General features: G+C 54.6%; 1 protein-coding gene across 1 annotated transcript in view; it reads left to right on the forward strand.

Annotated features, from left to right (window-relative positions):
• Nucleotides 1-22,929, forward strand: part of LTBP2 (latent transforming growth factor beta binding protein 2) — a 103,481-nt gene that overhangs the window by 71,750 nt on the left and 8,802 nt on the right. The window contains exons 14-26 of the mRNA XM_038765583.1: nt 140-179; nt 1,999-2,127; nt 5,402-5,530; nt 6,587-6,715; nt 8,437-8,556; nt 12,651-12,770; nt 14,906-15,028; nt 15,157-15,282; nt 16,528-16,653; nt 18,610-18,735; nt 20,669-20,812; nt 20,893-21,069; nt 21,169-21,252. Coding sequence (XP_038621511.1) covers nt 140-179; nt 1,999-2,127; nt 5,402-5,530; nt 6,587-6,715; nt 8,437-8,556; nt 12,651-12,770; nt 14,906-15,028; nt 15,157-15,282; nt 16,528-16,653; nt 18,610-18,735; nt 20,669-20,812; nt 20,893-21,069; nt 21,169-21,252 — 1,573 coding nt within the window. The remainder of the gene's footprint in view (nt 1-139; nt 180-1,998; nt 2,128-5,401; nt 5,531-6,586; nt 6,716-8,436; nt 8,557-12,650; nt 12,771-14,905; nt 15,029-15,156; nt 15,283-16,527; nt 16,654-18,609; nt 18,736-20,668; nt 20,813-20,892; nt 21,070-21,168; nt 21,253-22,929) is intronic.

Consider the following 22,929-nt stretch of genomic DNA (forward strand, 5'->3'; position numbering starts at 1 on the left):
GATCACCCCGTATCCCCCCCCAAGCACCCACCCAGCGCTTCGCACATAGTAAGCGCCTAACAAATGCCATTATTATCATGATCCCTACCCTCCGGGCCCAGGCCAGCCTCCTCCCCGTTCTGACCCTCTGTGTCCGCAGGACTCCGGCCGGGCACCCGCTGCACCCACGGAGCCCCCAGGTGAGTCCCTGCCCGCTCTCCGGGGGCGACGGTTTTCTCATCATCATCATCGTCATCATCAATCGTATTTATTGGGCGCTTACTGTGTGCAGAGCACTGGACTAAGCGCTTGGGAAGTCCACGCTGGCAACGTCGAGAGACGGTCCCTACCCGACAGCGGGCTCACAGTCTAAAAGGGGGAGACGGAGAACAAAACCAAACGTACTAACACAATAAAATAAATAGAATAGATATGGACAAGTAAAATAGAGTAATAAATCTGTACAAACATATATACATATATACAGGTGCTGTGGGGAAGGGAAGGAGGTAAGATGGGGGGATGGAGGGGGGGAGAGGAAGGAAGGGGCTCAATCTGGGAAGGCCTCCTTCTCCCCCTTTTAGACTGTGAGCCCACTGTCGGGTAGGGACCGTCTCTATATGTTGCCAACCTGGACTTCCCAAGCGCTTAGTACAGTGCTCTGCACGCCGTATATATGTATATATGTTTGTACATACTTATTACTCTATTTATTTATTCATTTTATTCGTACATATCTACTGAGCCCCTTCCTTCCTCTCCCCCTCGTCCCCCTCTCCATCCCCCCATCTTACCTCCTTCCCGTCCCCACAGCACCTGGATATATGGATAGATGGTTGTACATATTTATTACTCTATTTATTTATTTTACGTGTACATATCTATCCTATTTATTTTATTTTGTTGGTATGTTTGGTTTTGTTCTCTGTCTCCCCCTTTTAGACTGTGAGCCCACTGTCGGGTAGGGACTGTCTCTAGATGTTGCCAACCTGGACTTCCCAAGCGCTTAGTACAGTGCTCTGCATGCTGTATATATGTATATATGTTTGTACATATTTATTACTCTATTTATTTATTTTACGTGTACATATCTATCCTATTTATTTTATTTTGTTGGTATGTTTGGTTTTGTTCTCTGTCTCCCCCTTTCAGACTGTGAGCCCACTGTCGGGTAGGGACTGTCTCTAGATGTTGCCAACCTGGACTTCCCAAGCGCTTAGTACAGTGCTCTGCACGCTGTATATATGTATATATGTTTGTACATATTTATTACTCTATTTATTTATTTATTTTACTTGTACATATCTATTCTATTTACTTTATTTTGTTGGTATGTTTGGTTTTGTTCTCTGTCTCCCCCTTTTAGACTGTGAGCCCACTGTTGGGTAGGGACCGTCTCTATGTGCTGCCAATTTGTACTTCCCAAGCGCTTAGTACAGTGCTCTGCACACAGTAAGCGCTCAATAAATACGATTGATGATGATGATGATTTATTCTATTTATTTTATTTTGTTTATATTTTTGGTTTTGTTCTCTGTCTCCCCCTTTTAGACTGTGAGCCCACAGTCGGGTAGGGACTGCCTCCGTGTGTTGCCAACCTGGACTTCCCAAGCGCTTAGTACAGTGCTCTGCACGCTGTATTTATGTATATATGCTTGTACATATTTATTACTCTATTTATTTATTTATTCATTTTATTCGTACATATCTGTTCTATTTATTTTATTTTGTTAGTATGTTTGGTTTTGTTCTCTGTCTCCCCCTTTCAGACTGTGAGCCCACTGTTGGGTAGGGACTGTCTCCATATGTTGCCAACTTGGACTTCCCAAGCGCTTAGTCCAGTGCTCTGCACGCAGTAAGCGCTCAATAAATACGATTGATTGATTGATTGGCGGTTGTCCTGGGGTGGTGAGGCGGGGGTTGGACTTCGGGGCCTCCCGCCTCTGTCCTCGCCGCGCTGTCCCGCTCCGGGGGCTGGCACGCGGAGGGCGTGAGCTCCTTCCCGCCCCACCGCCGCAGCCGCCCCGGCCCCCACCCGGAGCACTGCCCAGGTGACCTTGGAGTCCAGGGAAGAGGAGAAGGAAGAGGAAGTGGTGGAGGTGGAAGAGGAGACCATCTCCGTGCCCGAGGTAGCGACGCCCGCCCCAGGTAGGTGGGCCCCCGGCCGCTCGAGCCCCGCCGTTTCCCCATTTGCCAATTTTGCCCATTTGCCATCGGCAGATTGGCGCCCGGCGTTTCCCCGTTTACTCCCGGAATAACGCTTCCCGACCGTCGTGCTCTCCCGAGCGCTCAGCCCAGCGCCGCGCACGCGGCGGGCGCTCCGTAGATGCCCCCGATGCCAAGCCGACCCGCAGGCGGGGAAGCAGTGAGGCCTCGCGGGAAGAGTACTCGCCGACCCTTTCGTAACCTATCGTAATAATATGATAATGATGGCATTTGTTAAGCGCTTACTATGTGCAAAGCACTGTCCTAAGCGCTGTGGGGGGATACAAGGTGGCCAGGTTGTCCCGCGTGGGGCTCACAGTCATCATCCCCATTTTACAGATGAGGTCAGTGAGGCTCCGAGAAGCTGTGACTTGCCCAAGGTCACACGGCAGACATGTGGTGGAGTAGGGATTCGAACCCATGACCTCTGACTCCAAAGCCTGGGCTCTTTCCACTGAGCCACACTGCTTCTCTACTCATTCATTCATTCATTCACTCAATCATATTTATTGAGCACTTACTGTGTGCAGAGCACTGGACTAAGCGCTTGGGAAGTACAAGTTGGCAACATATAGAGACGGTCCATACTCTTGTAATAATAATAATAAGAATAATAATGATGGCACTTGTTAAGTGCTTACTATGTGCAAAGCACTGTCCTAAGCGCTGGGGGGGGATGCAAGGTGACCAGGTTGTCCCGCGTGGGGCTCACAGTCATCACCCCCATTTTACAGATGAGGTCATTGAGGCTCCGAGAAGGTGTGACTTGCCCAAGGTCACACAGCAGACATGTGATGGAGCCAGGATTCGAACCCATGACTTCTGACTCCAAAGCCCGGGCTCTTTCCACTGAGCCACACTGCTTCTCTACTCTCGTAATAATAATAATAATAATAATAATAATAATAATAATAATAATAATAATAATAATGGCATTTGTTAAGCGCTTACTTTTAGACTGTGAGCCCACTGTTGGGTAGGGACTGTCTCTATATGTTGCCAACTTGTACTTCCCAAGCGCTTAGTACAGTGCTCTGCACACAGTAAGCGCTCAATAAATACGATTGATGAAGATGATGATGATGATGATTATTATCTGCACCTCAATGACCTCATCTGTAAAATGGGGCTTAAAACTGTGAGCCCCCCATGGGGCAACCTGATCCCCTTGTAACCTCTCCAGCACTTAGAACTGTGCTCTGCACATTGTAAGCGCTTAACAAATACCATCATTATTATTATTATTATTCTCTGTGCCTCAATGACCTCATCTGTAAAATGGGGCTTAAAACTGTGAGCCCCCCTGTGGGGCAACCTGCTCACCTTGTAACCTCCCCAGTGCTTAGAACAGTGCTCTGCACATAGTAAGCACTTAACGAATACCATTATTATCATTATTATTATTCTCTGCGCCTCAATGACCTCATCTGTAAAATGGGGATTAAAACTGTGAGCCCCCGGGGGGCAACCTGCTCACCTTGTAACCTCCCCAGCGCTTAGAACAGTGCTGAGCACATAGTAAATACCGTTATTATTATTCTCTGTGCCCCAATGACCTCATCTGTAAAATGGGGATTAAAACTGTGAGCCCCCCCGTGGGACAACCTGATCACCTTGGAACCTCCCCAGCGCTTAGAACAGTGCTCTGCACATAGTAAGCGCTTAACAAATACCATCATTATTATTATTACGTGGGTTCTCCCCTCCCTGCTCCCTCTCTTTGGCGGTGGCAGGCTCCTTCGATCAGCCCAACGCTCCGCACACAGTGAGCGCTCAATAAATACGATCGAATGGACGGATGATTGGCCATCAGGGAGGGCCTAGCTGGAGGGCCTCCGTACAGAACGGGAAAAAGATGGCCAAGTCTCGTTCGGGTCGTCCTGCGGTCCGGCCGCGTCGTCCACGAGGGCGTGGGGCACCAGAGGGGGGCTAAAGAACGGACCCCCAGCTCGGGGAAACTGAGGCACCACGCCTCCGTGAGCCAGGAGTTGGGGCTCCTCGGCCGCGGGAGCGGCTTTGCGGTTGGGAAGCGTGGTCACGGGGACACGGGATGCGGGGCGGGGGCCGGGAAATCCGGCTTGGGAGCCTGGGCTCTCCCCCTTTCCCTCGTGAGACCGTCCCGCCTCACGGGACGGAGGCATCCATTCATTCGGTCGTGCTCGATCAGTCGATATGAACCATATTCATTCACTCAATCCATCAATCAATCGTATGTATTGAGCGCTTACTGTGTGCAGAGCACTGGACTAAGCGCTTGGGAAGTACAAGTCGGCCACATATATTCATTCATTCATTCAATCGTATTTATTGAGCGCTTACTGTGTGCAGGGCACTGGACTAAGCGCTTGGGAAGTACGAGTCAGCCACATATATTCATTCATTCATTCAACCGTATTTATTGAGCGCTTACTGTGTGCAGAGCACTGGACTAAGCGCTTGGGAAGTACGAGTTGGCCACATATAGTCATTCATTCATTCAATCGTATTTATTGAGCACTTACTGTGTGCAGAGCACTGGACTAAGCGCTTGGGAAGTACGAGTTGGCCACATATATTCATTCATTCATTCAATCGTATTTATTGAGCGCTTACTGTGTGCAGGGCACCGGACTAAGCGCTTGGGAAGTACGAGTTGGCCACATATATTCATTCATTCATTCAACCGTATTTATTGAGAGGTTACTGTGTGCAGAGCACTGGACTAAGCGCTTGGGAAGTACAAGTTGGTGACATATTCATTCATTCAATCGCATTTATTGAGCGCTTACTGTGTGCAGAGCACTGGACTAAGCGCTTGGGAAGTACGAGTTGGCCACATATATTCATTCATTCATTCATTCAATCGTATTTATTGAGCGCTTACTGTGTGCAGAGCACTGGACTAAGCGCTTGGGAAGTACGAGTTGGCCACATATATTCATTCACTCATTCAACCGTATTTATCAAGCGCTGACTGTGTGCAGAGCACTGGACTAAGCGCTTGGGAAGTACGAGTTGGCGACATATATTCATTCATTCAATCGTATTTCTTGAGCGCTTACTGTGTGCAGATCACTGGACTAAGCGCTTGGGAAGTCCAAGTTGGCAACACCTGGAGACGGTCCCTACCCAGTCCAAATGGGAGCCCGACTCCGGCTCGGTTTTACGGGGATGGGGCCCGGGTGGGAGGCGGGTGGATTTGGGGGGGCTCCACGGGCCCCCACCCTGTCCCCCGCAGGGCCGGACAGGTGCGCCGCCGCCGGGCCCGACGTCTGCGGCCCCGGGACCTGCGTCAACCTGCCGGACCGCTACGGCTGCGTGTGCGGCCCCGGCTACCGTCTACAACACAGCCAGGAGCGCTGCACAGGTCTCACGGGCACCGGGGGACCAACTAATAATAATAATAATAATAACGACGGCATTTGTGAAGCACTTACTACGTGCCAAGCACTGTTCTAAGCGCTGGGGGGGAATACAAGGCGATCAGGTTGTCCCACGTGGGGCTCCGGGTCTTCACCCCCATTTTCCAGATGAGGTCACTGAGGCCCAGAGAAGTGACGGCTGACGAGCGGCGGGGCCGGGATTAGAACCCGCGACCGAGCTCGGGCTCTTGCCGCCGAGCCACGCGGCTTCCCCGCCATGTACATCATCATCATCATCATCATCATCAGTCGTATTTATTGAGCGCTTACTGTGTGCAGAGCACTGTACTAAGCGCTTGGGAAGTCCAAGTTGGCAACATCTAGAGGCAGTCCCTACCCGACAGTGGGCTCGCAGTCTAAAAGGGGGAGACGGAGAACAAAACCAAACATACTAACAAAATAAAGTAAATAGAATAGATATGTACAGGTAAAATAAATGAATAAATAAATAGAGTAATAAATCTGTACAAACATATATACATAGATACAGCGTGCAGAGCACTGGACTAAGCGCTTGGGAAGTCCAGGTTGGCAACATATAGAGACAGTCCCTACCCGACAGTGGGCTCACAGTCTAAAAGGGGGAGACGGAGAACAAAACCAAACGTACCAACAAAATAAAATAAATAGGATAGATATGGACAAGTAAAATAAATAAATAGAGTAATAAATATGTACAAGCATATATCCATATATCCAGGTGCTGTGGGGAAGGGAAGGAGGTAAGATGGGGGGATGGAGAGGGGGGCGAGGGGGAGAGGAAGGAAGGGGCTCAGTAGATATGTACGAATAAAATGAATAAATAAATAGAGTAGTAAATGCTTAACAAATACCATTATTATTAGGTGGCCCTGGGCGAGTCGCTTCTCCGTGCCTCAGTCCCCTCATCTGGAAAATGGGAGACCGGGAGCCCCCCGCGGTCGACCCCAGCCCTTAACAAATACCGCAGGTATTAGTATTATCACGTCCCCATGCCCGCCTCGCTCCTCTGTCTCGCCCAGACGACGACGAGTGCCAGCGGGATCCCTGTGAGGGGAAGGGGCAGTGTATTAACCGCGTGGGCTCCTACTCCTGCCTCTGCTACCCGGGCTACAGGCTGAACGCCTCTTCGGACACTCCCACCTGCCAAGGTGAGACCGCCTCCGGGCATATCTGTTTGGTGGGACCCGGGCTCTTTGGGGGGGCGGGGCTGGAGCCCAGGCCTGGCAGTGCCACCCCCAGTTATTATTATTATTATTATTACTATTATTATTATCATCATCATCATCATCATTATTATCATTATTATCATTACTATCATCATCATTATCATCATCACTGTCATTTTTATTATTTTTATTATTATCCTTATTGTTATCCTTATTGTTGTTATTATTATTATCCTTATTATTATCCTTATTATCCTTATTATTATTATTATTATTATCCTTATTATTATCCTTATTATTATCCATATTATTACTATTATCATCATCATCATCATTATTATCATTATTATCATTACTATCATCATCATTATCATCATCATTGTCATTTTTATTATTTTTATTATTATCCTTATTGTTATACTTATTGTTATTATTATTATCCTTATTATTATCCTTATTATCCTTATTATCCTTATTGTTATTATTATCCTTATTATTATCCTTATTGTTATCATTATTATTATCCTTATTATTATCCGTATTATTACTATTATTATCATCATCATCATCATCATTATTATTATCATTACTATCATCATCATCATCATCATTGTCATTTTTATTATTTTTATTATTATCCTTATTGTTATCCTTATTGTTGTTATGATTATTATCCTTATTATTATCCTTATTATCCTTATTGTTATTATTATTATTATCCTTATTATTATCCTTATTGTTATCCTTATTATTATCCGTATTATTACTATTATCCTAGAGGGGAAAGAGTCTTTCCCCTCCAGGCCGTAAGCCCGCTGTGGGCAGGGAGATTCGCCCCTCTATTATCGTAGCGAACTCTCCCAAGTGTTTAGCGCGGTGCTCTGCCCCCAGTGAGCGCTCGATAAATCTGATGGACTATGCTTGAATCAATCAATCATATTTATTGAGCGCTCACTGTGGGCAGAGCACTGTACTAAGCGCTTGGGAAGTCCAAGTTGGCAACATATAGAGACTGTCCCTACCCAACATCATCAATCGTATTTATTGAGCACCTACTATGTGCAGAGCACTGTGGGCTCAATGACTGCAGGGGCGGGGGGGGGGGGGGGCTCCTCCGGCCCCCCAACTCTGCCAGCTGTCTCATTATTATTAGTAATAATAATAATATTAAGCGCTTACTATGCGCAAAGCACTGTTCTAAGCGCTGGGGGGGGATACAAGGCGATGAGCTTGTCCCACGTGGGGCTCCCAATCTTCATCCCCGTTTTCCAGACGAGGGCACTGAGGCCCAGAGAAGCGAAGCGACCGGCCCAAAGTCGCCCAGCTGACAACCAGCGCTTGGAACAGTGCTTCGCACCTAGTAAGCGCTTAATAAATCATCAATCGCATTTATTGAGCGCTTACTACGTGCACAGCACTGTACTAAATGCTATTATTATTATTATTACCTGGCCGAGGGGGGATTTGAACCCATGACCTCTGACTTTCCACTGAGCCCCGCTGCTTCTCCGGAGTAGTAACGGCGATGAGAACGGTGGTGCCCGTTAAGTGCCAGGCGCCGGGACTGGGCTGAACGCAGCCGCGGCGGCTCTGGGCCTTGCCCGCCCGTGGGCTCTCCCACCCATCCCGAGAGCCGGGATCGTCGGGATGGGGAGAGGGAGGGCAGGGGGATCCCGGGACCGATCCCGTTCCCCCCGTTCCAGACCGAGACGAGTGCGAGCAGCCAGGGGCGTGCAAGGGGGGCCGCTGCACCAACACGGCCGGCTCGTACCGCTGCGAGTGCGAGCGGGGCTACGTCCCGGCTCGGCAGGGCGACTGCGAAGGTGAGGGGCCCCGGGGGACTTGGCGGGGGGCTTCGGGCGACCCCGAATCCTCCCTTCCTCACTCACCGCGTCCCCCGCTGCCCGACCCGGACCGAGAGTAAGAAAAATAATTCTAATAAGACGTGGTATTTGTTCGGCGCTCACTACGTGCCAGGCGCCGAACTGAGCGCGGCGTTAGATAGGAGGTGATCGGGTCGGACGCAGTCCCTCATATAATAATAATGACGATGACGAACTAAGCGCTGCGGTAGATCCGAGGTAACTGGGTCGGACAGAGTCCCCGTCATCATCATCCTCAATCGTATTTATTGAGCTCTTACTGTGTGCAGAGCACTGTGCTAAGCGCTTGGGAAGTCCAAGTCGGCAACATCTAGAGACGGTCCCTACCCGACGGCGGGCTCACAGGCTAGAAGGGGGAGACAGAGAACAAAACCAAACATTAACAGAATAAAATAAATAGAATCGATATGTACAAGTAAAATAAATAGAGTAATAAATATGTACAAACGTATATACATATGGATACGTATGGCGGAGCCGGGATTCATTCAATCGTATTTATTGGGCGCTTACTGAGTGCAGAGCACTGGACTAAGCACTCGGGAAGTACAAGTTGGCAACATATAGAGACGGTCAATCAATCAATCAATCAAATTTATTGAGCGCTTACTGTGTGCAGAGCACTGGACTAAGCGCTTGGGAAGTCCAAGTTGGCAACACCTAGAGACGGTCCCTGCCCAACAGCGGGCTCACGGTCTGGAAGACGGGCTCATTCATTCAGTCGTATTTATTGAGTGCTTACTGTGTGCAGAGCACTGTACTAAACGCTTGGAAAGTACAAGTTGGCAACACACAGAGACAGTCCCTACCCAACAGTGGGCTCACAGTCTAGAAGGGGGAGACAGAGAACAAAACCAAACATAGTAACAAAATAAAATAAATAGAATAGATGCGTACAAGCAAAATAAATAGAGTAATAAATATGTACAAACATATATACATATGGATACATATGGATACATACGGATACATATGGCGGAGCCGGGATTCATTCAATCGTATTTATTGGGCGCTTACTGAGTGCAGAGCACTGGACTAAGCACTTGGGAAGTACAAGTTGGCAACATATAGAGACGGTCAATCAATCAATCAATCAATCATATTGACTGAGCGCTTACTGTGTGCAGAGCACTGGACTAAGCGCTTGGGAAGTCCAAGTTGGCCACATAGAGAGACGGTCCCTACCCAACAACGGGCTCACGGTCTGGAAGATGGGCTCATTCATTCAATCGCATTTATTGAGCGCTTACTGTGTGCAGAGCACTGGACTAAGCGCTTGGGAAGTCCACGTCGGCAACATCTAGAGACGGTCCCTACCCGACGGCGGGCTCACAGGCTAGAAGGGGGAGACAGGGAACAAAACAAAACATATTAACAGAATAAAATAAATAGAATAGATATGTACAAGTAAAATAGAGTAATAAATATGTACAAACATATATACATAAATATGTACAAATAAAATAGAGTAATAAATACGCACAAACATATATACAGGGATGAGAGCCCAGGACCTTCTTACTCCCAGGCCTGGGCTCTACCCATTAGGCAGCGCTGCTTCTGTGCAGCGTCAATCAATCAATCAGTCGTATTTATTGAGCGCTTACCGTGTGCAGAGCACTGGACTAAGCGCTTGGGAAGTCCAAGCTGGCCACATCTAGAGACGGTCCCTACCCAACAGCGGGCTCACAGTCTAAAAGGGGGAGACGGAGAACAGAACCATACTATCAAAATAAAATAAATAGAACAGATATGTACAAGTAAAATAGAGTAATAAATACGTACAAACAAATATATATACATATATATATATATATATATATATCTCTCTGCCCCGCCAATTTCCGCTCCCCACTGATGCATCCGTCCCGCTCCTCCTCCCACCGTCGCCTCATGACGCTCCCGTCTGCCCTGCCCGTCCCCCGTCGTTCATTCAATCTTATTTATTGAGCGCTTACTGTGTGCAGAGCACTGTACTAAGCGCTTAGCCCCATCTTTTCTGGGCCCCAAGGATCCCTGTCTCCTCCCAGCCCTCAGGCTTCCCAGTCTCCCCTCTTCTTCCCACCACCAACACTCCGCCAGCTCCTGTCCCCCCATCTCATCCCTGGGGTTCCCCCATCTGCCTCCCCTGCTCCCAGACTTGATTCCTTCATCCATTCAATCGCATTTATTGAGCACTCACTGTGTGCAGAGCACTGTACTAAGCGCTCGGAAAGTCCAAGTCGGCAACATATAGAGACGGTCCCTACCCGACGGCGGGCTCGCGGTCTAGAAGGGGGGACGGACAGCAAAACAAAGCATGGAGACGGGTGTCAAAATCGTCAGAATAAATAGAATTATTAGCAACGTGGCCTAGTGGCAAGAGCCTGGGCTTGGGAGAGGTCGTGGGTTCGAATCCCGGCTCCGCCTCGTGTCTGCTGGGTGACCTTGGGCTAGCCGCTTCACTTAACTTAGAGTATTTATTACTCTATTTGTACATATTTATTCTATTTATTTTGTTAATATGTTTTGTTTTGTTCTCTGTCTCCCCCTCCTAGACTGTGAGCCCGCTGTCGGGTAGGGACCGTCTCTATACGTTGCCAACTTGTACTTCCCAAGCGTTTAGTACAGTGCTCTGCACACAGTAAGCGCTCAATAAATACGATGGACTGAATGAATTCTCTGGGCCTCAGTGACCTCATCTGGAAAATGGGGATGAAGCCTGTGAGTGTCCCGGGGGACAACCTGATTCCCTTGCATCTACCCCGGCGCTTAGAACGGTGCTTGGCATATAGTAAATGCTTAACAAATACCATTATTACTATTATTATTATCACGACCCCGTCTCCTTCCGGCCCCGTGGCTCCCACTTCCTCAGCCGTGAGGTTCCGCTTTCATTCCATCGTATTTATTGAGCGCTCACTGTGTGCAGAGCACTGGACTAAGCGCTCGGGAAGTACAAGCTTTCTCCTCTCCATCCTGAAGTTCCCGTCTTCCCGTGAAGCTCCCCCGTCTCCTCCCCTGACTTTTCTCGGCCCCAAGGATCGCCACCCTGATGCCCCCCCCATCTCCCCCGCTCCATCCCGCCCCAAGGTTCCCATTCCCCAATAATAATGACGATAATTGCGGTATCCGTTAGGCACTTACCGCGTGGCAGACGCTGTTCTAATCGCGGGGATAGATACAAGCTAATCGGGTTGGACAGGGTCCCTGTCCCGGATGGAGCTCATAGAGGCTCCTGATAATAATCATAATGGTACGTTACCTTTTAGACCGTGAGCCCACTGTTGGGTAGGGACTGTCTCTAGATGTTGCCAACTTGGACTTCCCAAGCGCTTAGTCCAGTGCTCTGCACGCAGTAAGCGCTCAATAAATACGATTGATTGATTGACTGATTGATTACCTCCCTCTCCTCTCGGCCCCGAGACTCCCTGCCTCCCCCCAGCCTCAAAGCCCCCATCTTTCCGTGGCTCTGAGGAGACCCCCATTATCTCCTCTACCTACCCCTAGCCTTGAGACTCCCCCGTCTCCTCCGCCACTTCCCCTCTGCTCCTCCCCACCTTGGGGGTCCCCCGTCTCCTCCTCTCCTCCCACCCCCGAAGCTCCGTTTCCTTCGCCCACTCCCATCCAGAGGCCCTCCCCTCTCCGCGCGGCCCCCCAACCCTGAAGCTCCCCCATCTCCTCTGCCCACTCCAAGTCCCGGGGTTCCCCCGTCTCCTCTCAACCCCAAGGCTCCTCCATCTGCTCCCGTCCCCCCGATTCCTCCACCTGGTCCCCTCGTCTTCCCGGCTCCCCCGAATCCTCTGGGCCCAAGACTTCCCATCTCCGCTCAGCCCTGAGGCTCCCCCATCTCCTCCCAACCCGGAGGCTCGCCCATCTTCCGAAGCTCCCCCGTTTCCTTTTCCCAATCCCGGAGGCACCCAAGCCCTCCCCCCCGGGGCTCCCCCGTCTCCTCTCCCCACTCACTTGCGGTCCCGGCCCCGAGGCTCCCCCGTTGCCCCCGTCCCCGAGACTCACCCGTCCGCTGGCCGGGGGCGGCGCTTGCTGTTTCGCAGATATCGACGAATGTCGCCGGCCCGGCGCCTGTCCCACCGGGAGATGCGTCAACTCCCCCGGCTCCTTCCACTGCCTCGGCTGCGCCAAGGGCTACAGGGCCGTGAGCGGAGGCTGCAATGGTGAGGAGGGGCAGGCCGCCTCGGCCTCTTCGGCTGGCCCACGCGCCCAGAGCCCGCTTTCCCCGGGATCTCCGCTCACCGCTGGGAGGGAGAGGCCAAGCCCGGCCCCGGTGACCCGGCCGGCCCCCGCGTGTACTCAGTACTATCATAATGCCTTGATGACGACGATATTTAAGCGCTTACTATGTGCCAAGCACCGTTCTAAGCACTGGGGTGAATACAGAGTTATCAGGTTGCCCCCCCCCCAAACCGGGGTTCATAGGCTTCAGATGAGGTCACTGAGGCCCAGAGCAGTGAAGTGACTCGCCCAAAGTCACACAGCTGACAAGCGGCGGGATTAGAACCCACGACCCCTGACTCCCGAGCCCGGGCTCTTTCCATTAGGCCGCGCTGCTTCTCTCGGTGTGCCAAGGAGGGCTCTAAGCGCCGAGGTAATCAGGTTGGACGCGGTCCCGGTCCCTCGTAGGGCTCGCCCTCTCAATCCCCGATTTACAGATGAAGTAACTGAGGTCCAGTGAGGTGACCTGCCCACGGTCATGCAGCAGACAACGCGGCAGAGCCGGGATTAGAACCCGGGACCTCCTGTCTCCCGGGCCCGGGCTCCAGCCACCGAGCCGCGTTGCTCCCGTCGGGATCGGAGGGGGCTCCCGGCTTCCCGGAAAACCCCCGACAGAGTCGGCGGGGGCACCGAGGCGGGAGCTGAGGCTCAGGGAAATGCCTGGGGGTCGGTGCCAACGGAGCCGGGCGCCCCGTGGAGCTTCCCTTCCCTTCCGCGACCCTGCTGCCCGCTTCCACCCCAGAAGCGGCTGCGTTTTGCCTGGTATCTGTCGAGCGCTCGCTCGCCGTGCGCCGGGCACCGTATTAAGCGCCGGAGCAGACGCGAGCTCACCGGGCTGGGCGCGGGCCCGGCGTCCCACGCGGGGCTGGCCGCCTTAATCCCCACTTCACGGATGAGACGACTGAGGCACCGAGGAGTTGAGCGGCTCGCCCAGGGTCGCGCGGCGGGCAGACGGCGGAGCCGAGGCATTTGGGGGGCCGGGCGGAGCGACGCCTCTTTGGCCCCCGTTTCAGGGGCGCCCGGGGCTTCGGAAAAGTGCCGGGGCTGAGTCTCTGGGAAGAGAAAAACCATCCCTTCTCCTTGGCCTTTTTATTAATAACAACAATAGTATTTATAGTATTAATAAGTATTATATGTGTATATATTTGTGCGCATGTTAGTACAACGCTCTGCACATAGTAAGCGCTCAGTAAATACGATTGATGATGATGATGATGATGAGTGTGTGAGTGTGTGTGTGTAACACAGAGGAAGGGATGGATGTGGAGAAGCAGAGGCCGCCCTAACGCGGGGCATCCGGCCCGGAGCCCCTGGCACGCCAGAGGACGTGTCTGTCCTATTGTCCTCGTGCACGCCCCCGAGAGCGCTCAGCGCAGTGCCCTGCACGTAGTAAGCGCTCAATAAATACGATTGATGATGATGATGATGATGAGTGTGTGAGTGTGCGTGTGTGTGTAACACAGAGGAAGGGATGGATGTGGAGAAGCAGAGGTCGCCCTAAGCCCCCGGCACGCCAGAGGACGTGTCTGTCCTATTGTCCTCGTGCACGCCCCCGAGAGCGCTCAGCACAGTGCCCTGCACGTAGTAAGCGCTCAATAAATACGATTGATGATGATGATGATGATGAGTGTGTGAGTGTGCGTGTGTGTGTAACACAGAGGAAGGGATGGATGTGGAGAAGCAGGGGTCACCCTAAGCCCCCGGCACGCCAGAGGACGTGTCTGTCCTATTGACCTCGTGCACGCCCCCGAGAGCGCTCAGTACAGTGCCCTGCACATAGGAAGCGCTCAATAAATACGATTGATGATGATGATGATGAGCGTGTGAGTGTGCGTGTGTGTGTGTAACACAGAGGAAGGGATGGATGTGGAGAAGCAGAGGCCGCCCTAAGCCCCCGGCACGCCAGAGGACGTGTCTGTCCTATTGACCTCGTGCACGCCCCCGAGAGCGCTCAGCGCAGTGCCCTGCACATAGTAAGCGCCCGATACGCCCGACCAAACGCGCCTCCGTCGGCTGCGGGAGACTCCAGGACGAGGGGCGACCCTCAGTCCCACACCCCTCCACGTCCTTCCCCTAGACGAGAACGAGTGCCTGTCCGCGGACGTCTGCCTCCACGGGAAGTGCGTCAACCTGGAAGGCTCCTTCCGGTGCGTCTGTGACCCGGGTTACCGGGAGGCCGAGGATGGACAGAGCTGCCAAGGTACCAGCCGCCGTCCCGTCCGGCGCTCCCTCTGCCTCCCCCCGCACCCCGTCACCTTGCGTTGGTTGGGTCGCGCTTCGCGAGCGCTCGCGGCGGGCCGGGCGCCCGTGACGAGCCGCCCCCCGTAGATGTGGACGAGTGCCAGAGCCAGGATGCCTGCCCGTCCGGCCTGTGCTTCAACTCGGAGGGCTCCTACTCCTGCCTGGCCTGCCCCGGCGGGTTCGAGGCGCCCAGGGCCAGTCCGGTCTGCACGGGTAAAGCCCCCGCGGGCCCCGGCGGGCGGGGGGGGGACGCCGTCGGGGAGCGGGAAGACTCGGCGGGCCGGGCCGCCCCGAGCCGGGCCTCGTCCGGGAGAGGCCGGGGTTTGGGAGGGAAGACGAGGAGCTCTGTCTTGGACACGTTGGGTTGGAGATGGCGGGCAGACATCCGGGCGGAGACGTCCCCAAGGCGGGAGGAGATGCGAGCCTGGAGGGAGGGAGAGCGAGGGGGGCGGAGATGTAGATTTGGGTGTCATCGGCGTAAAGGTGATCGTTGTTGAGGCCGTGGGAGCGGATGAGGTCCCCGAGGGAGCGAGTGTAGACCGAGAACGGAAAGGGACCGAGAACTGACCCTTGAGGAGACTTATTGAGCGCTTACTGGAGAGGCCCGGCTCCGGGGAGCGGAAGGAGCGTCAGCCAGGGAGGCGGCGGCGGGGCCCTGGGGGTCCCGGCGCTTAGAACGGTGCCCTGCACATAGTAAGCGCTTAACAAATGCCGTTATCATTATTATTAGTCTTCTAGACTGTGAGCCCACTGTCGGGTCTCTATATGTCGCCCACTTGTACTCCCCAAGCGCTTAGTACAGTGCTCTGCACATAGTAAGCGCTTAACAAATGCCGTCATTATTATTATTAGTCTTCTAGACTGTGAGCCCACTGTCGGGCCTCTATATGTCGCCCACTTGTACTCCCCAAGCGCTCAGTACAGTGCTCTGCACACAGGAAGCGCTCGATAAATACGACTGATTGATTATCCGTCCCGGACACGGACGACTGCGCCCCTCATTCACCGGCTTGGCGGGTGCACGGCACCGTACTCGGCGCTCGGGCCGTTACAACAAGAGACGGATGCTCTCGTTCTCTGCCCGCAACGAGCTTACGGTCTACAGTGGGGGGAGACGGATGTTAATAGAAATAGATCAGTGACAGATGGGTGTGTAAGCAGTGTGGGGCCAGGAGGGGGGCTGTACTGAGCGCTCAGCCCAGTGCTCCGCACGTGGCGAGCGCTCAATAAGTAGGATCGAACGGCCGAATGAAGGGGGCGAGTCCGGGCGAAGCAGAAGGGAGTGGGGGACGAGGAAAGGGCAGGGCTCAGTCAGGGAAGGCCCCCGGGAGGAGGTGGGGCTTGGAAGAGTCACCGTCCGCTGGACGTGAGGGGGCTCCAACCCGGGGGCGGGAAGTGGGGGAGACGCCCCCGGGGGGCAGGGGGCAGCCCCCCACGCCCCTCCGTGGGCCCCACCAGACGTGGACGAGTGTAAAGACGCCCAGACGAGCTGCCAGGGAGGAGACTGCGTCAACACCCTGGGCTCCTACCTGTGCCGCTGCCCGGCGGGCCGGCGACTGACCGCCAACGGCACCGTCTGCGAAGGTGGGTGCCCCCCCGGGACCCCACGGCTCGGCCTTCGCGGGACCCCCGGGGAGAGGGGACGGTGGGGGCGGCCAAGGAGACGCCCTTCCCCCCCCCCCCGCAGACTGGCACGGCCGCTTAATGGTGCTTCTTAAGCGCTTACTACGTGAGCGCTGGCGTACGGACGGATGAGGCCGGACACGGTCCCCGTCCCGCCCGGGGCTCCCGGTCTAAGTACGCGTGGGGGGGGGGGGGGGGCGGCGGTCCCCGTTTTACGGCTGAGGAAACTGAGGCAAAGGGAAGTCACGTGACTTCTACACCCGTCTACATGATAACAACAATAAAGGCATTTATTAAGCGCTTACTATGTGCCAAGCACCGCTCTAAGCGCCGGGGAGGTTACAAGGTGATCAGGTTGTCCCACGGCGGGGGGGGGGGGGCTCACGGTTTTCATCCCCATTTTAGAGATGAGGCACCTGAGGCCCAGAGACGTGAAGCGACCTGCCCAAAGTCACACAGCACACAAGTGGCGGAGTCGGGATTAAAACCCACGACTCCGATTCCCAATCCCGGGCGCTTGCCGCCACTGCTGACAATAATAATGATGGTATTTGTTGAGCGCCTACTATGTGCCAAGCACTGTTCTAAGCGCTGGGGGAGCTCCAAGGTGATCAGACTGTCATTCATTCATTCAATCGTATTGATTGAGCGCTTACTGGGTGCAGAGCACTGGACTAAGCGCTTGGGAAGTCCAAGTTGGCAACGTAGAGAGACGGTCCCTACCCGACAGTGGGCTCACAGTCTAGACGGGGGAGACCCACGGTGGGGCTCCCAGTCGTCACCCCCATTTGACAGATGAGGGGACTGAGGCCCAGAGAAGTGAAGCGACCTGCCCCAAGTCACACGGCTGACAGTGGGCAGGGCCGGGATTTGAACCCGTGACCTCTGACTCCACAGTCACCGAGCCGCGCTGCTTCTCACGTTTCGTTTTGCCGGCCATCTCCCCCTTCTAGACCGTGAGCCCGCTGTCGGGTAGGGACCATCTCTCTACGTTGCCGACTCGTATACCTTCCCAGCGCTTAGTCCAGCGCTCCGCACACAGTAAGCGCTCAATAAATACGACTGGACGAACCAATGACTTGCCCAGGGTCCGCAGCGGGCAAAGCCGGGGATCGGAAGCCCGGTCCTTCCGACGCCCGGGCCCGTCTCTTTTCTCCCTGCTTCTCCCGGGCAGCGGGATAACCGGGGCCCTGGGAGGGTCAGGTCTCCAGATGTTGCCAACTTGGACTTCCCAAGCGCTTAGTCCAGCGCTCGGCACACAGTAGGCGCTCAATAAATACGATTGAACGAAGGAATGAACCCCTCCTCCCGGGCCCGGGACGCCCCTCTCCCCGCCGACATGGACGAATGCCCGGAGGCGTCCAGGTGCCCGGGCGGCCGCTGCGTCGACGGCCTCCGGTCGCTCGCGGCCGTTCGGAGAAGCAGCGTGGCTCGGTGGCGAGGGTTCAGAGGCCATGGGTTCGAATCCTGGCTCTGCCACTTGTCGGCTGGGTGACTGTGGGCAAGTCGCTTCCCTTCTCCGCGCCTCAGTTCCCTCACCTGTCAAATGGGGGTGAGGACCGGGAGCCCCCCGGGGGGGCCACCTCCCCAGCGCTGAACAAACGCCATCGTGACTATCTTCCAGACTGCGAGCCCGTTGTCGGGTAGGGCCAACTTGGGCTTCCCAAGCGCTCAGCCCGGTGCTCTGCACACGGTGGGCGCTCAGTACATAGCTGAATGAATTCTTACCGCCTGGACCGCAGGCGCGGCCGAGGGCGCGGACTCCGGGAACGCAGCGCGCGGCGGCTGGGAGTGCGAGGCCAGCCCGGGCTCCCACCGCTGTGTGACGGCGGCGGGGGGCTGCCTCGGTGGGGGGCGCGGCCCCCCGAGCGCGGTCAGCCCCGAGCCCGCCCGCCCGCCCGCCCTCCTCTTCCCCAGACGTCGACGAATGCGCCAACGGGACCCCGTGCGGGAACCACAGCTTCTGCGACAACACGGACGGCTCTTTCCGCTGCCTGTGCGACCGGGGCTACCGGAATTCCCCCTCGGGCCCGGAGTGCGTGGGTGAGTGGTCCGCCCTCGCCCCACTTCCCACAGAATTCCCAGTCCGGTGCTTTTCCTCTTCCTCCATCCTCGCGCCGGTCCTCGGCCTCCACACCCCTCGGGGCCCCGTCCGCTCGCCCGGAGAGCGGCGTGGCTCAGTGGAAAGAGCCCGGGCTCGGGAGTCAGGGGTCGTGGGTTCGAATCCCGCCTCCGCCGCTCGTCTGCTGGGTGACGCTGGGCAAGTCGCTTCACTTCTGCGGGCCTCAGTTCCCTCACCTGTCAAATGGGGGTGAAGACGGGGAGCCCCACGTGGGACAACCTGATTCTCTTGTATAATAATAATAATAAAGGCATTTGTTAAGCGCTTACTATGTGCAAAGCACTGTTCTAAGCGCTGGGGGGATAGAACATGATTAGGTTGTCCCATGTGGGGCTCAGTCCTAATCCCCATTTTACAGATGAGGGAACTGAGGCTCAGAGAAGTGACTTGCCCAAGGTCACACAGCAGACACGTGGTGGAGCCGGGATTCAAACCCACGACCAAAGCCCGTGCTCTCTCCACTGAGCCACGCTGCTTCTCTATCCCGGCGCTTATCACATAGTAAGCGCTTAACAGATACCACCGTTATTATTACTTATCGGGCGCCTAATCTGTTCAGAGCCTCCCGTGGTGATCCACTCCCACGCGGCGCTCCCTAGAGACCCTCAAACTGGATTTTCTTCCCCTCCGGGGTTCCCGGAGGCGGGAATTCTGGAGCCAGGGCTAGACTGTGAGCTCGTTCCGTGCGAGGAATGCGTCCACCCGCTCAGTTATATTGGAAGAACAATACCCGCGCAACTCGTTTAAGCACTTCCTAGGTGCCAGGCACTGTACTGAGCGCGCTGGGGCGGAGACAGGCCGATCGGGTTGGACGCCGTCCCGCCCCACGCAGTTTTCATCCCCGTTTTACGGGTGAGGGAGCCGAGGCCCAGGGAAGAGAAGCGACTTACCCAGGGTCACCCGGCGGGGCCGGGATTCGCGGGCCCCGAGGAGTGAAGTGACTTGCCCGAAGTCACACGGCTGACAAGTGGCAGAGTCGGGATTCGAACCCGTGACCCCTGACTCCCAAGCTCTTTAGAATTCCCATCATCATCATCATCAATCGCATTTATTGAACGCTTCCTATGTGCAGAGCACTGTACCAAGCGCTTGGGAAGTACAGATTGGCAACAGTGTGTCTCTGTTTGTTTTGGACTTTCCAACCCCCTAAGGTTTTCAGCATCCTATTAGGTACCGATAAAACTCTGACAGAGAAGAAGGGTTGGGGAAAAGTGGAAGGGAGCGAGTTCAGGAGACCGTCAGTCGATCCACTCGCGGGCGGCGGTGTTAAGTGCTGATCGGTGATTATTAGTAATCTCTGGGTCCAATTACATGGCACCTTTAGGTGATTATTAGTAATCTCTGTTTACGTTTAAGGACTCCTGGGTCCAATCACATGGCACCTTTAGTCACAACCCAATGTTCTGCAAGTGGGAAAATAAGCGAGGACGGATTAGAGTAAGCGCTTAGTACAGCGCTCTGCACATAGTAAGCGCTCAATAAAGGAAACCGATTCATCTCTGTTTATGTTTAAGAACTCCTGGGTCCAATCACATGGCGCCTTTAGTCACAATCCAATGTCTTGCAAGTGGGAAAATAAGCGAGGACGGATTAGAGTAACTGGAGAGGGAAACGATCCGGCCTCAGCAGGTGGGACTGCAGAGAGATGCTGCTCCTCCTCTAATAATAATACTAATAATGGCATTTCTTAAGCGCTTACTACGTGCGGAGCACCGGATTCGGGCCCGGGCTCTATCCACTAGGCCCCTCGCCCTTTCCCAAGCGTTGGGAACGGCGCTCGATGAACAGGACCGGTCGGAGGCGACGGGAGGCGGGCCCGGGGCGGCCCGCTCCTGACGTGCGCCCGTCCCGCAGACGTGAACGAGTGCGAGGCGATGGTGGCGGCGTGCGGGGCGGCGCTGTGCGAGAACGTGGAGGGCTCCTTCCTGTGCCTCTGTGCCAGCGACCTGGAGGAGTACGACGCCCGGCGAGGCCGCTGCCGCCCGCGGGAGCCCCTGGGTGAGGGGCCCGGCCTGCGGGGCGGGCGGCGGGGGGCTGCCCGGCCCCCCGAGGCCCGGCCTTCACGCTCCTTCCCGCAGGGCCCCCCGAGGCGGTGGACGGGGCCGCCCCCGGCCCGGGGTCCGAGCGCCCGGCCTGCTACTCCGACCCGAGCTGCACCAGGCTCCTGAGCGGGAACGCCACGCGGGAGGAGTGCTGCTGTACTCGGGGGGCCGGCTGGGGCCACGCCTGCCAGCCCTGCCCGCCCCCGGCCTCGGGTGGGTGTCCGCCGGGGAGCACGGCTGGACGGGGGGCGGGGGGCGGACCGAAGCCCACCCCCTCTGACCTCTGCCCCCTTCCCCTCCCACCCCGCTCAGCCCAGTTCGCCGAGATCTGCCCCAGCGGGAAGGGCTACGTCCCCGCCGACGGCGCCTTGGTATACGGACACGCCACCTACATCGGTAACCTCCCTCTCCTCCCCTCCCAGCTGGGGCCCCTTTCCGAGGAATTCTGATTTTCGGCACCGAATTCGGTGCCCGGCACGTAGGCGGCGCTTAACAAACACGTGTAATCATCATAATTATATCTATATGAAATTATAATAATAGCTATAATCATCATAATTACAATATATCTATATAAAATTATAATAATAGCTATTATTATTGTTGTTCGCTTCTCTGGACCTCAGTTCCCTCATCTGTAAATAACAATGACATTTGTTAAGCGTTTACTATGTACAAAGCACCGTTCTGAGCGCTGCGGGGCTACAAGGTGATCAGGTTGCCCCACGTGGGGCTCACAGTCTTAATCCCCATTTTACAGATCAGAGGAGCAGCGTGGCTCAGTGGAAAGAGCACAGGCTTTGGAGTCACAGGTCAGGGGTTCAAATCCCAGCTCCACCAAGTGTCAGCTGTGTGACTTTGGGCAAGTCACTTAACTTCTCCGGGCCTCAGTTACCTCATCGGTAAAATGGGGATTAAGACTGTGAGCCCCACGTGGGACAACCTGATCACCTTGTAACCGAGGTAACCGAGGCTCAGAGAAGTGAAGCGACTTGCCCAAGGTCACACAGCAGACATGTGGCGGGGCCGGGATTCGAACCCATGACCTCGGACTCCAAAGCCCATGCTCTTTCCACTGAGGCACGCTGCTTTTCTGTAAACTGGGGGTGAACTCCGTGTGGGACGGGCACTGCATCCAACCTGACTTAATAATAATAATAATAATAATAATGATGGCATTTGTCACTCCGTGCAAAGCACCGGAGGGGGGATGCAAGGCGATCGGGTTGTCCCACACGCGGCTCCCAGTCTTCCTCCCCATTTTCCGGATGAGGGAACTGAGGCTCGGAGAAGTGACTTGCCCAAGGTCACACGGCAGACACGTGGCGGAGCCGGGATTAGAACCCGTGACCTCTGACTCCCAAGCCCGGGCTCTTGCCACTGAGCCTCGCTACCCTGGTGCTCAGAGCAGTGCTTGGCACATAGTAAGCGCTTAACAAGTACTAGGAGAAGCAGCGTGGCTCATTGGAAAGAGCCCGGGCTTTGGAGTCAGAGGTCATGGGTTCGAATCCCAGCTCCGCCACACGTCTGCTGTGTGACCTTGGGCAAGTCACTTAACTTCTCTGAGCCTCAGTTCCCTCATCTGTAAAATGGGGATTAAGGCTGTGAGCCCCACGTGGGACAACTTGATCACCTTGTATCCCCCCCCCCCCGCGCTTAGAACAGTGCTCTGCACATAGTAAGCGCTTAACAAATGCCATTATTATTATTATTACTATTATTATCGACTGATCATTCCCTCCTGCCTCTCTGTCTGACCAGAGGCGGGTGACAAAGTTTTTTTTTTTTTTGGGGGGGGGGGTGTAAGCGCTTAACAAGTACTATTATTATAGACTGAGCATTCCCTCCTGCCTCTCTAGCTTTTTTTGGGGGGGGAGGGCGTAAGCGCTTAACAAGTACTATTATTATAGACTGAGCATTCCCTCTGTCCCTCACAAAGTTTTATTTTTTGGGGGGTGTCTTCTCTCTCCTCTCATTCTACATAGAGAGGAGGGGGGCAGGAGGATGGGGTGTCTCTGTCACTGTCTCTCCCTCCCTCCACCGAAACGTCCCCCAACTTGGGGGACGAAGGGA

Source organism: Tachyglossus aculeatus, chromosome 23, assembly GCF_015852505.1.
Source record: "Tachyglossus aculeatus isolate mTacAcu1 chromosome 23, mTacAcu1.pri, whole genome shotgun sequence".
NCBI classification, from domain to species: domain Eukaryota; kingdom Metazoa; phylum Chordata; class Mammalia; order Monotremata; family Tachyglossidae; genus Tachyglossus; species Tachyglossus aculeatus.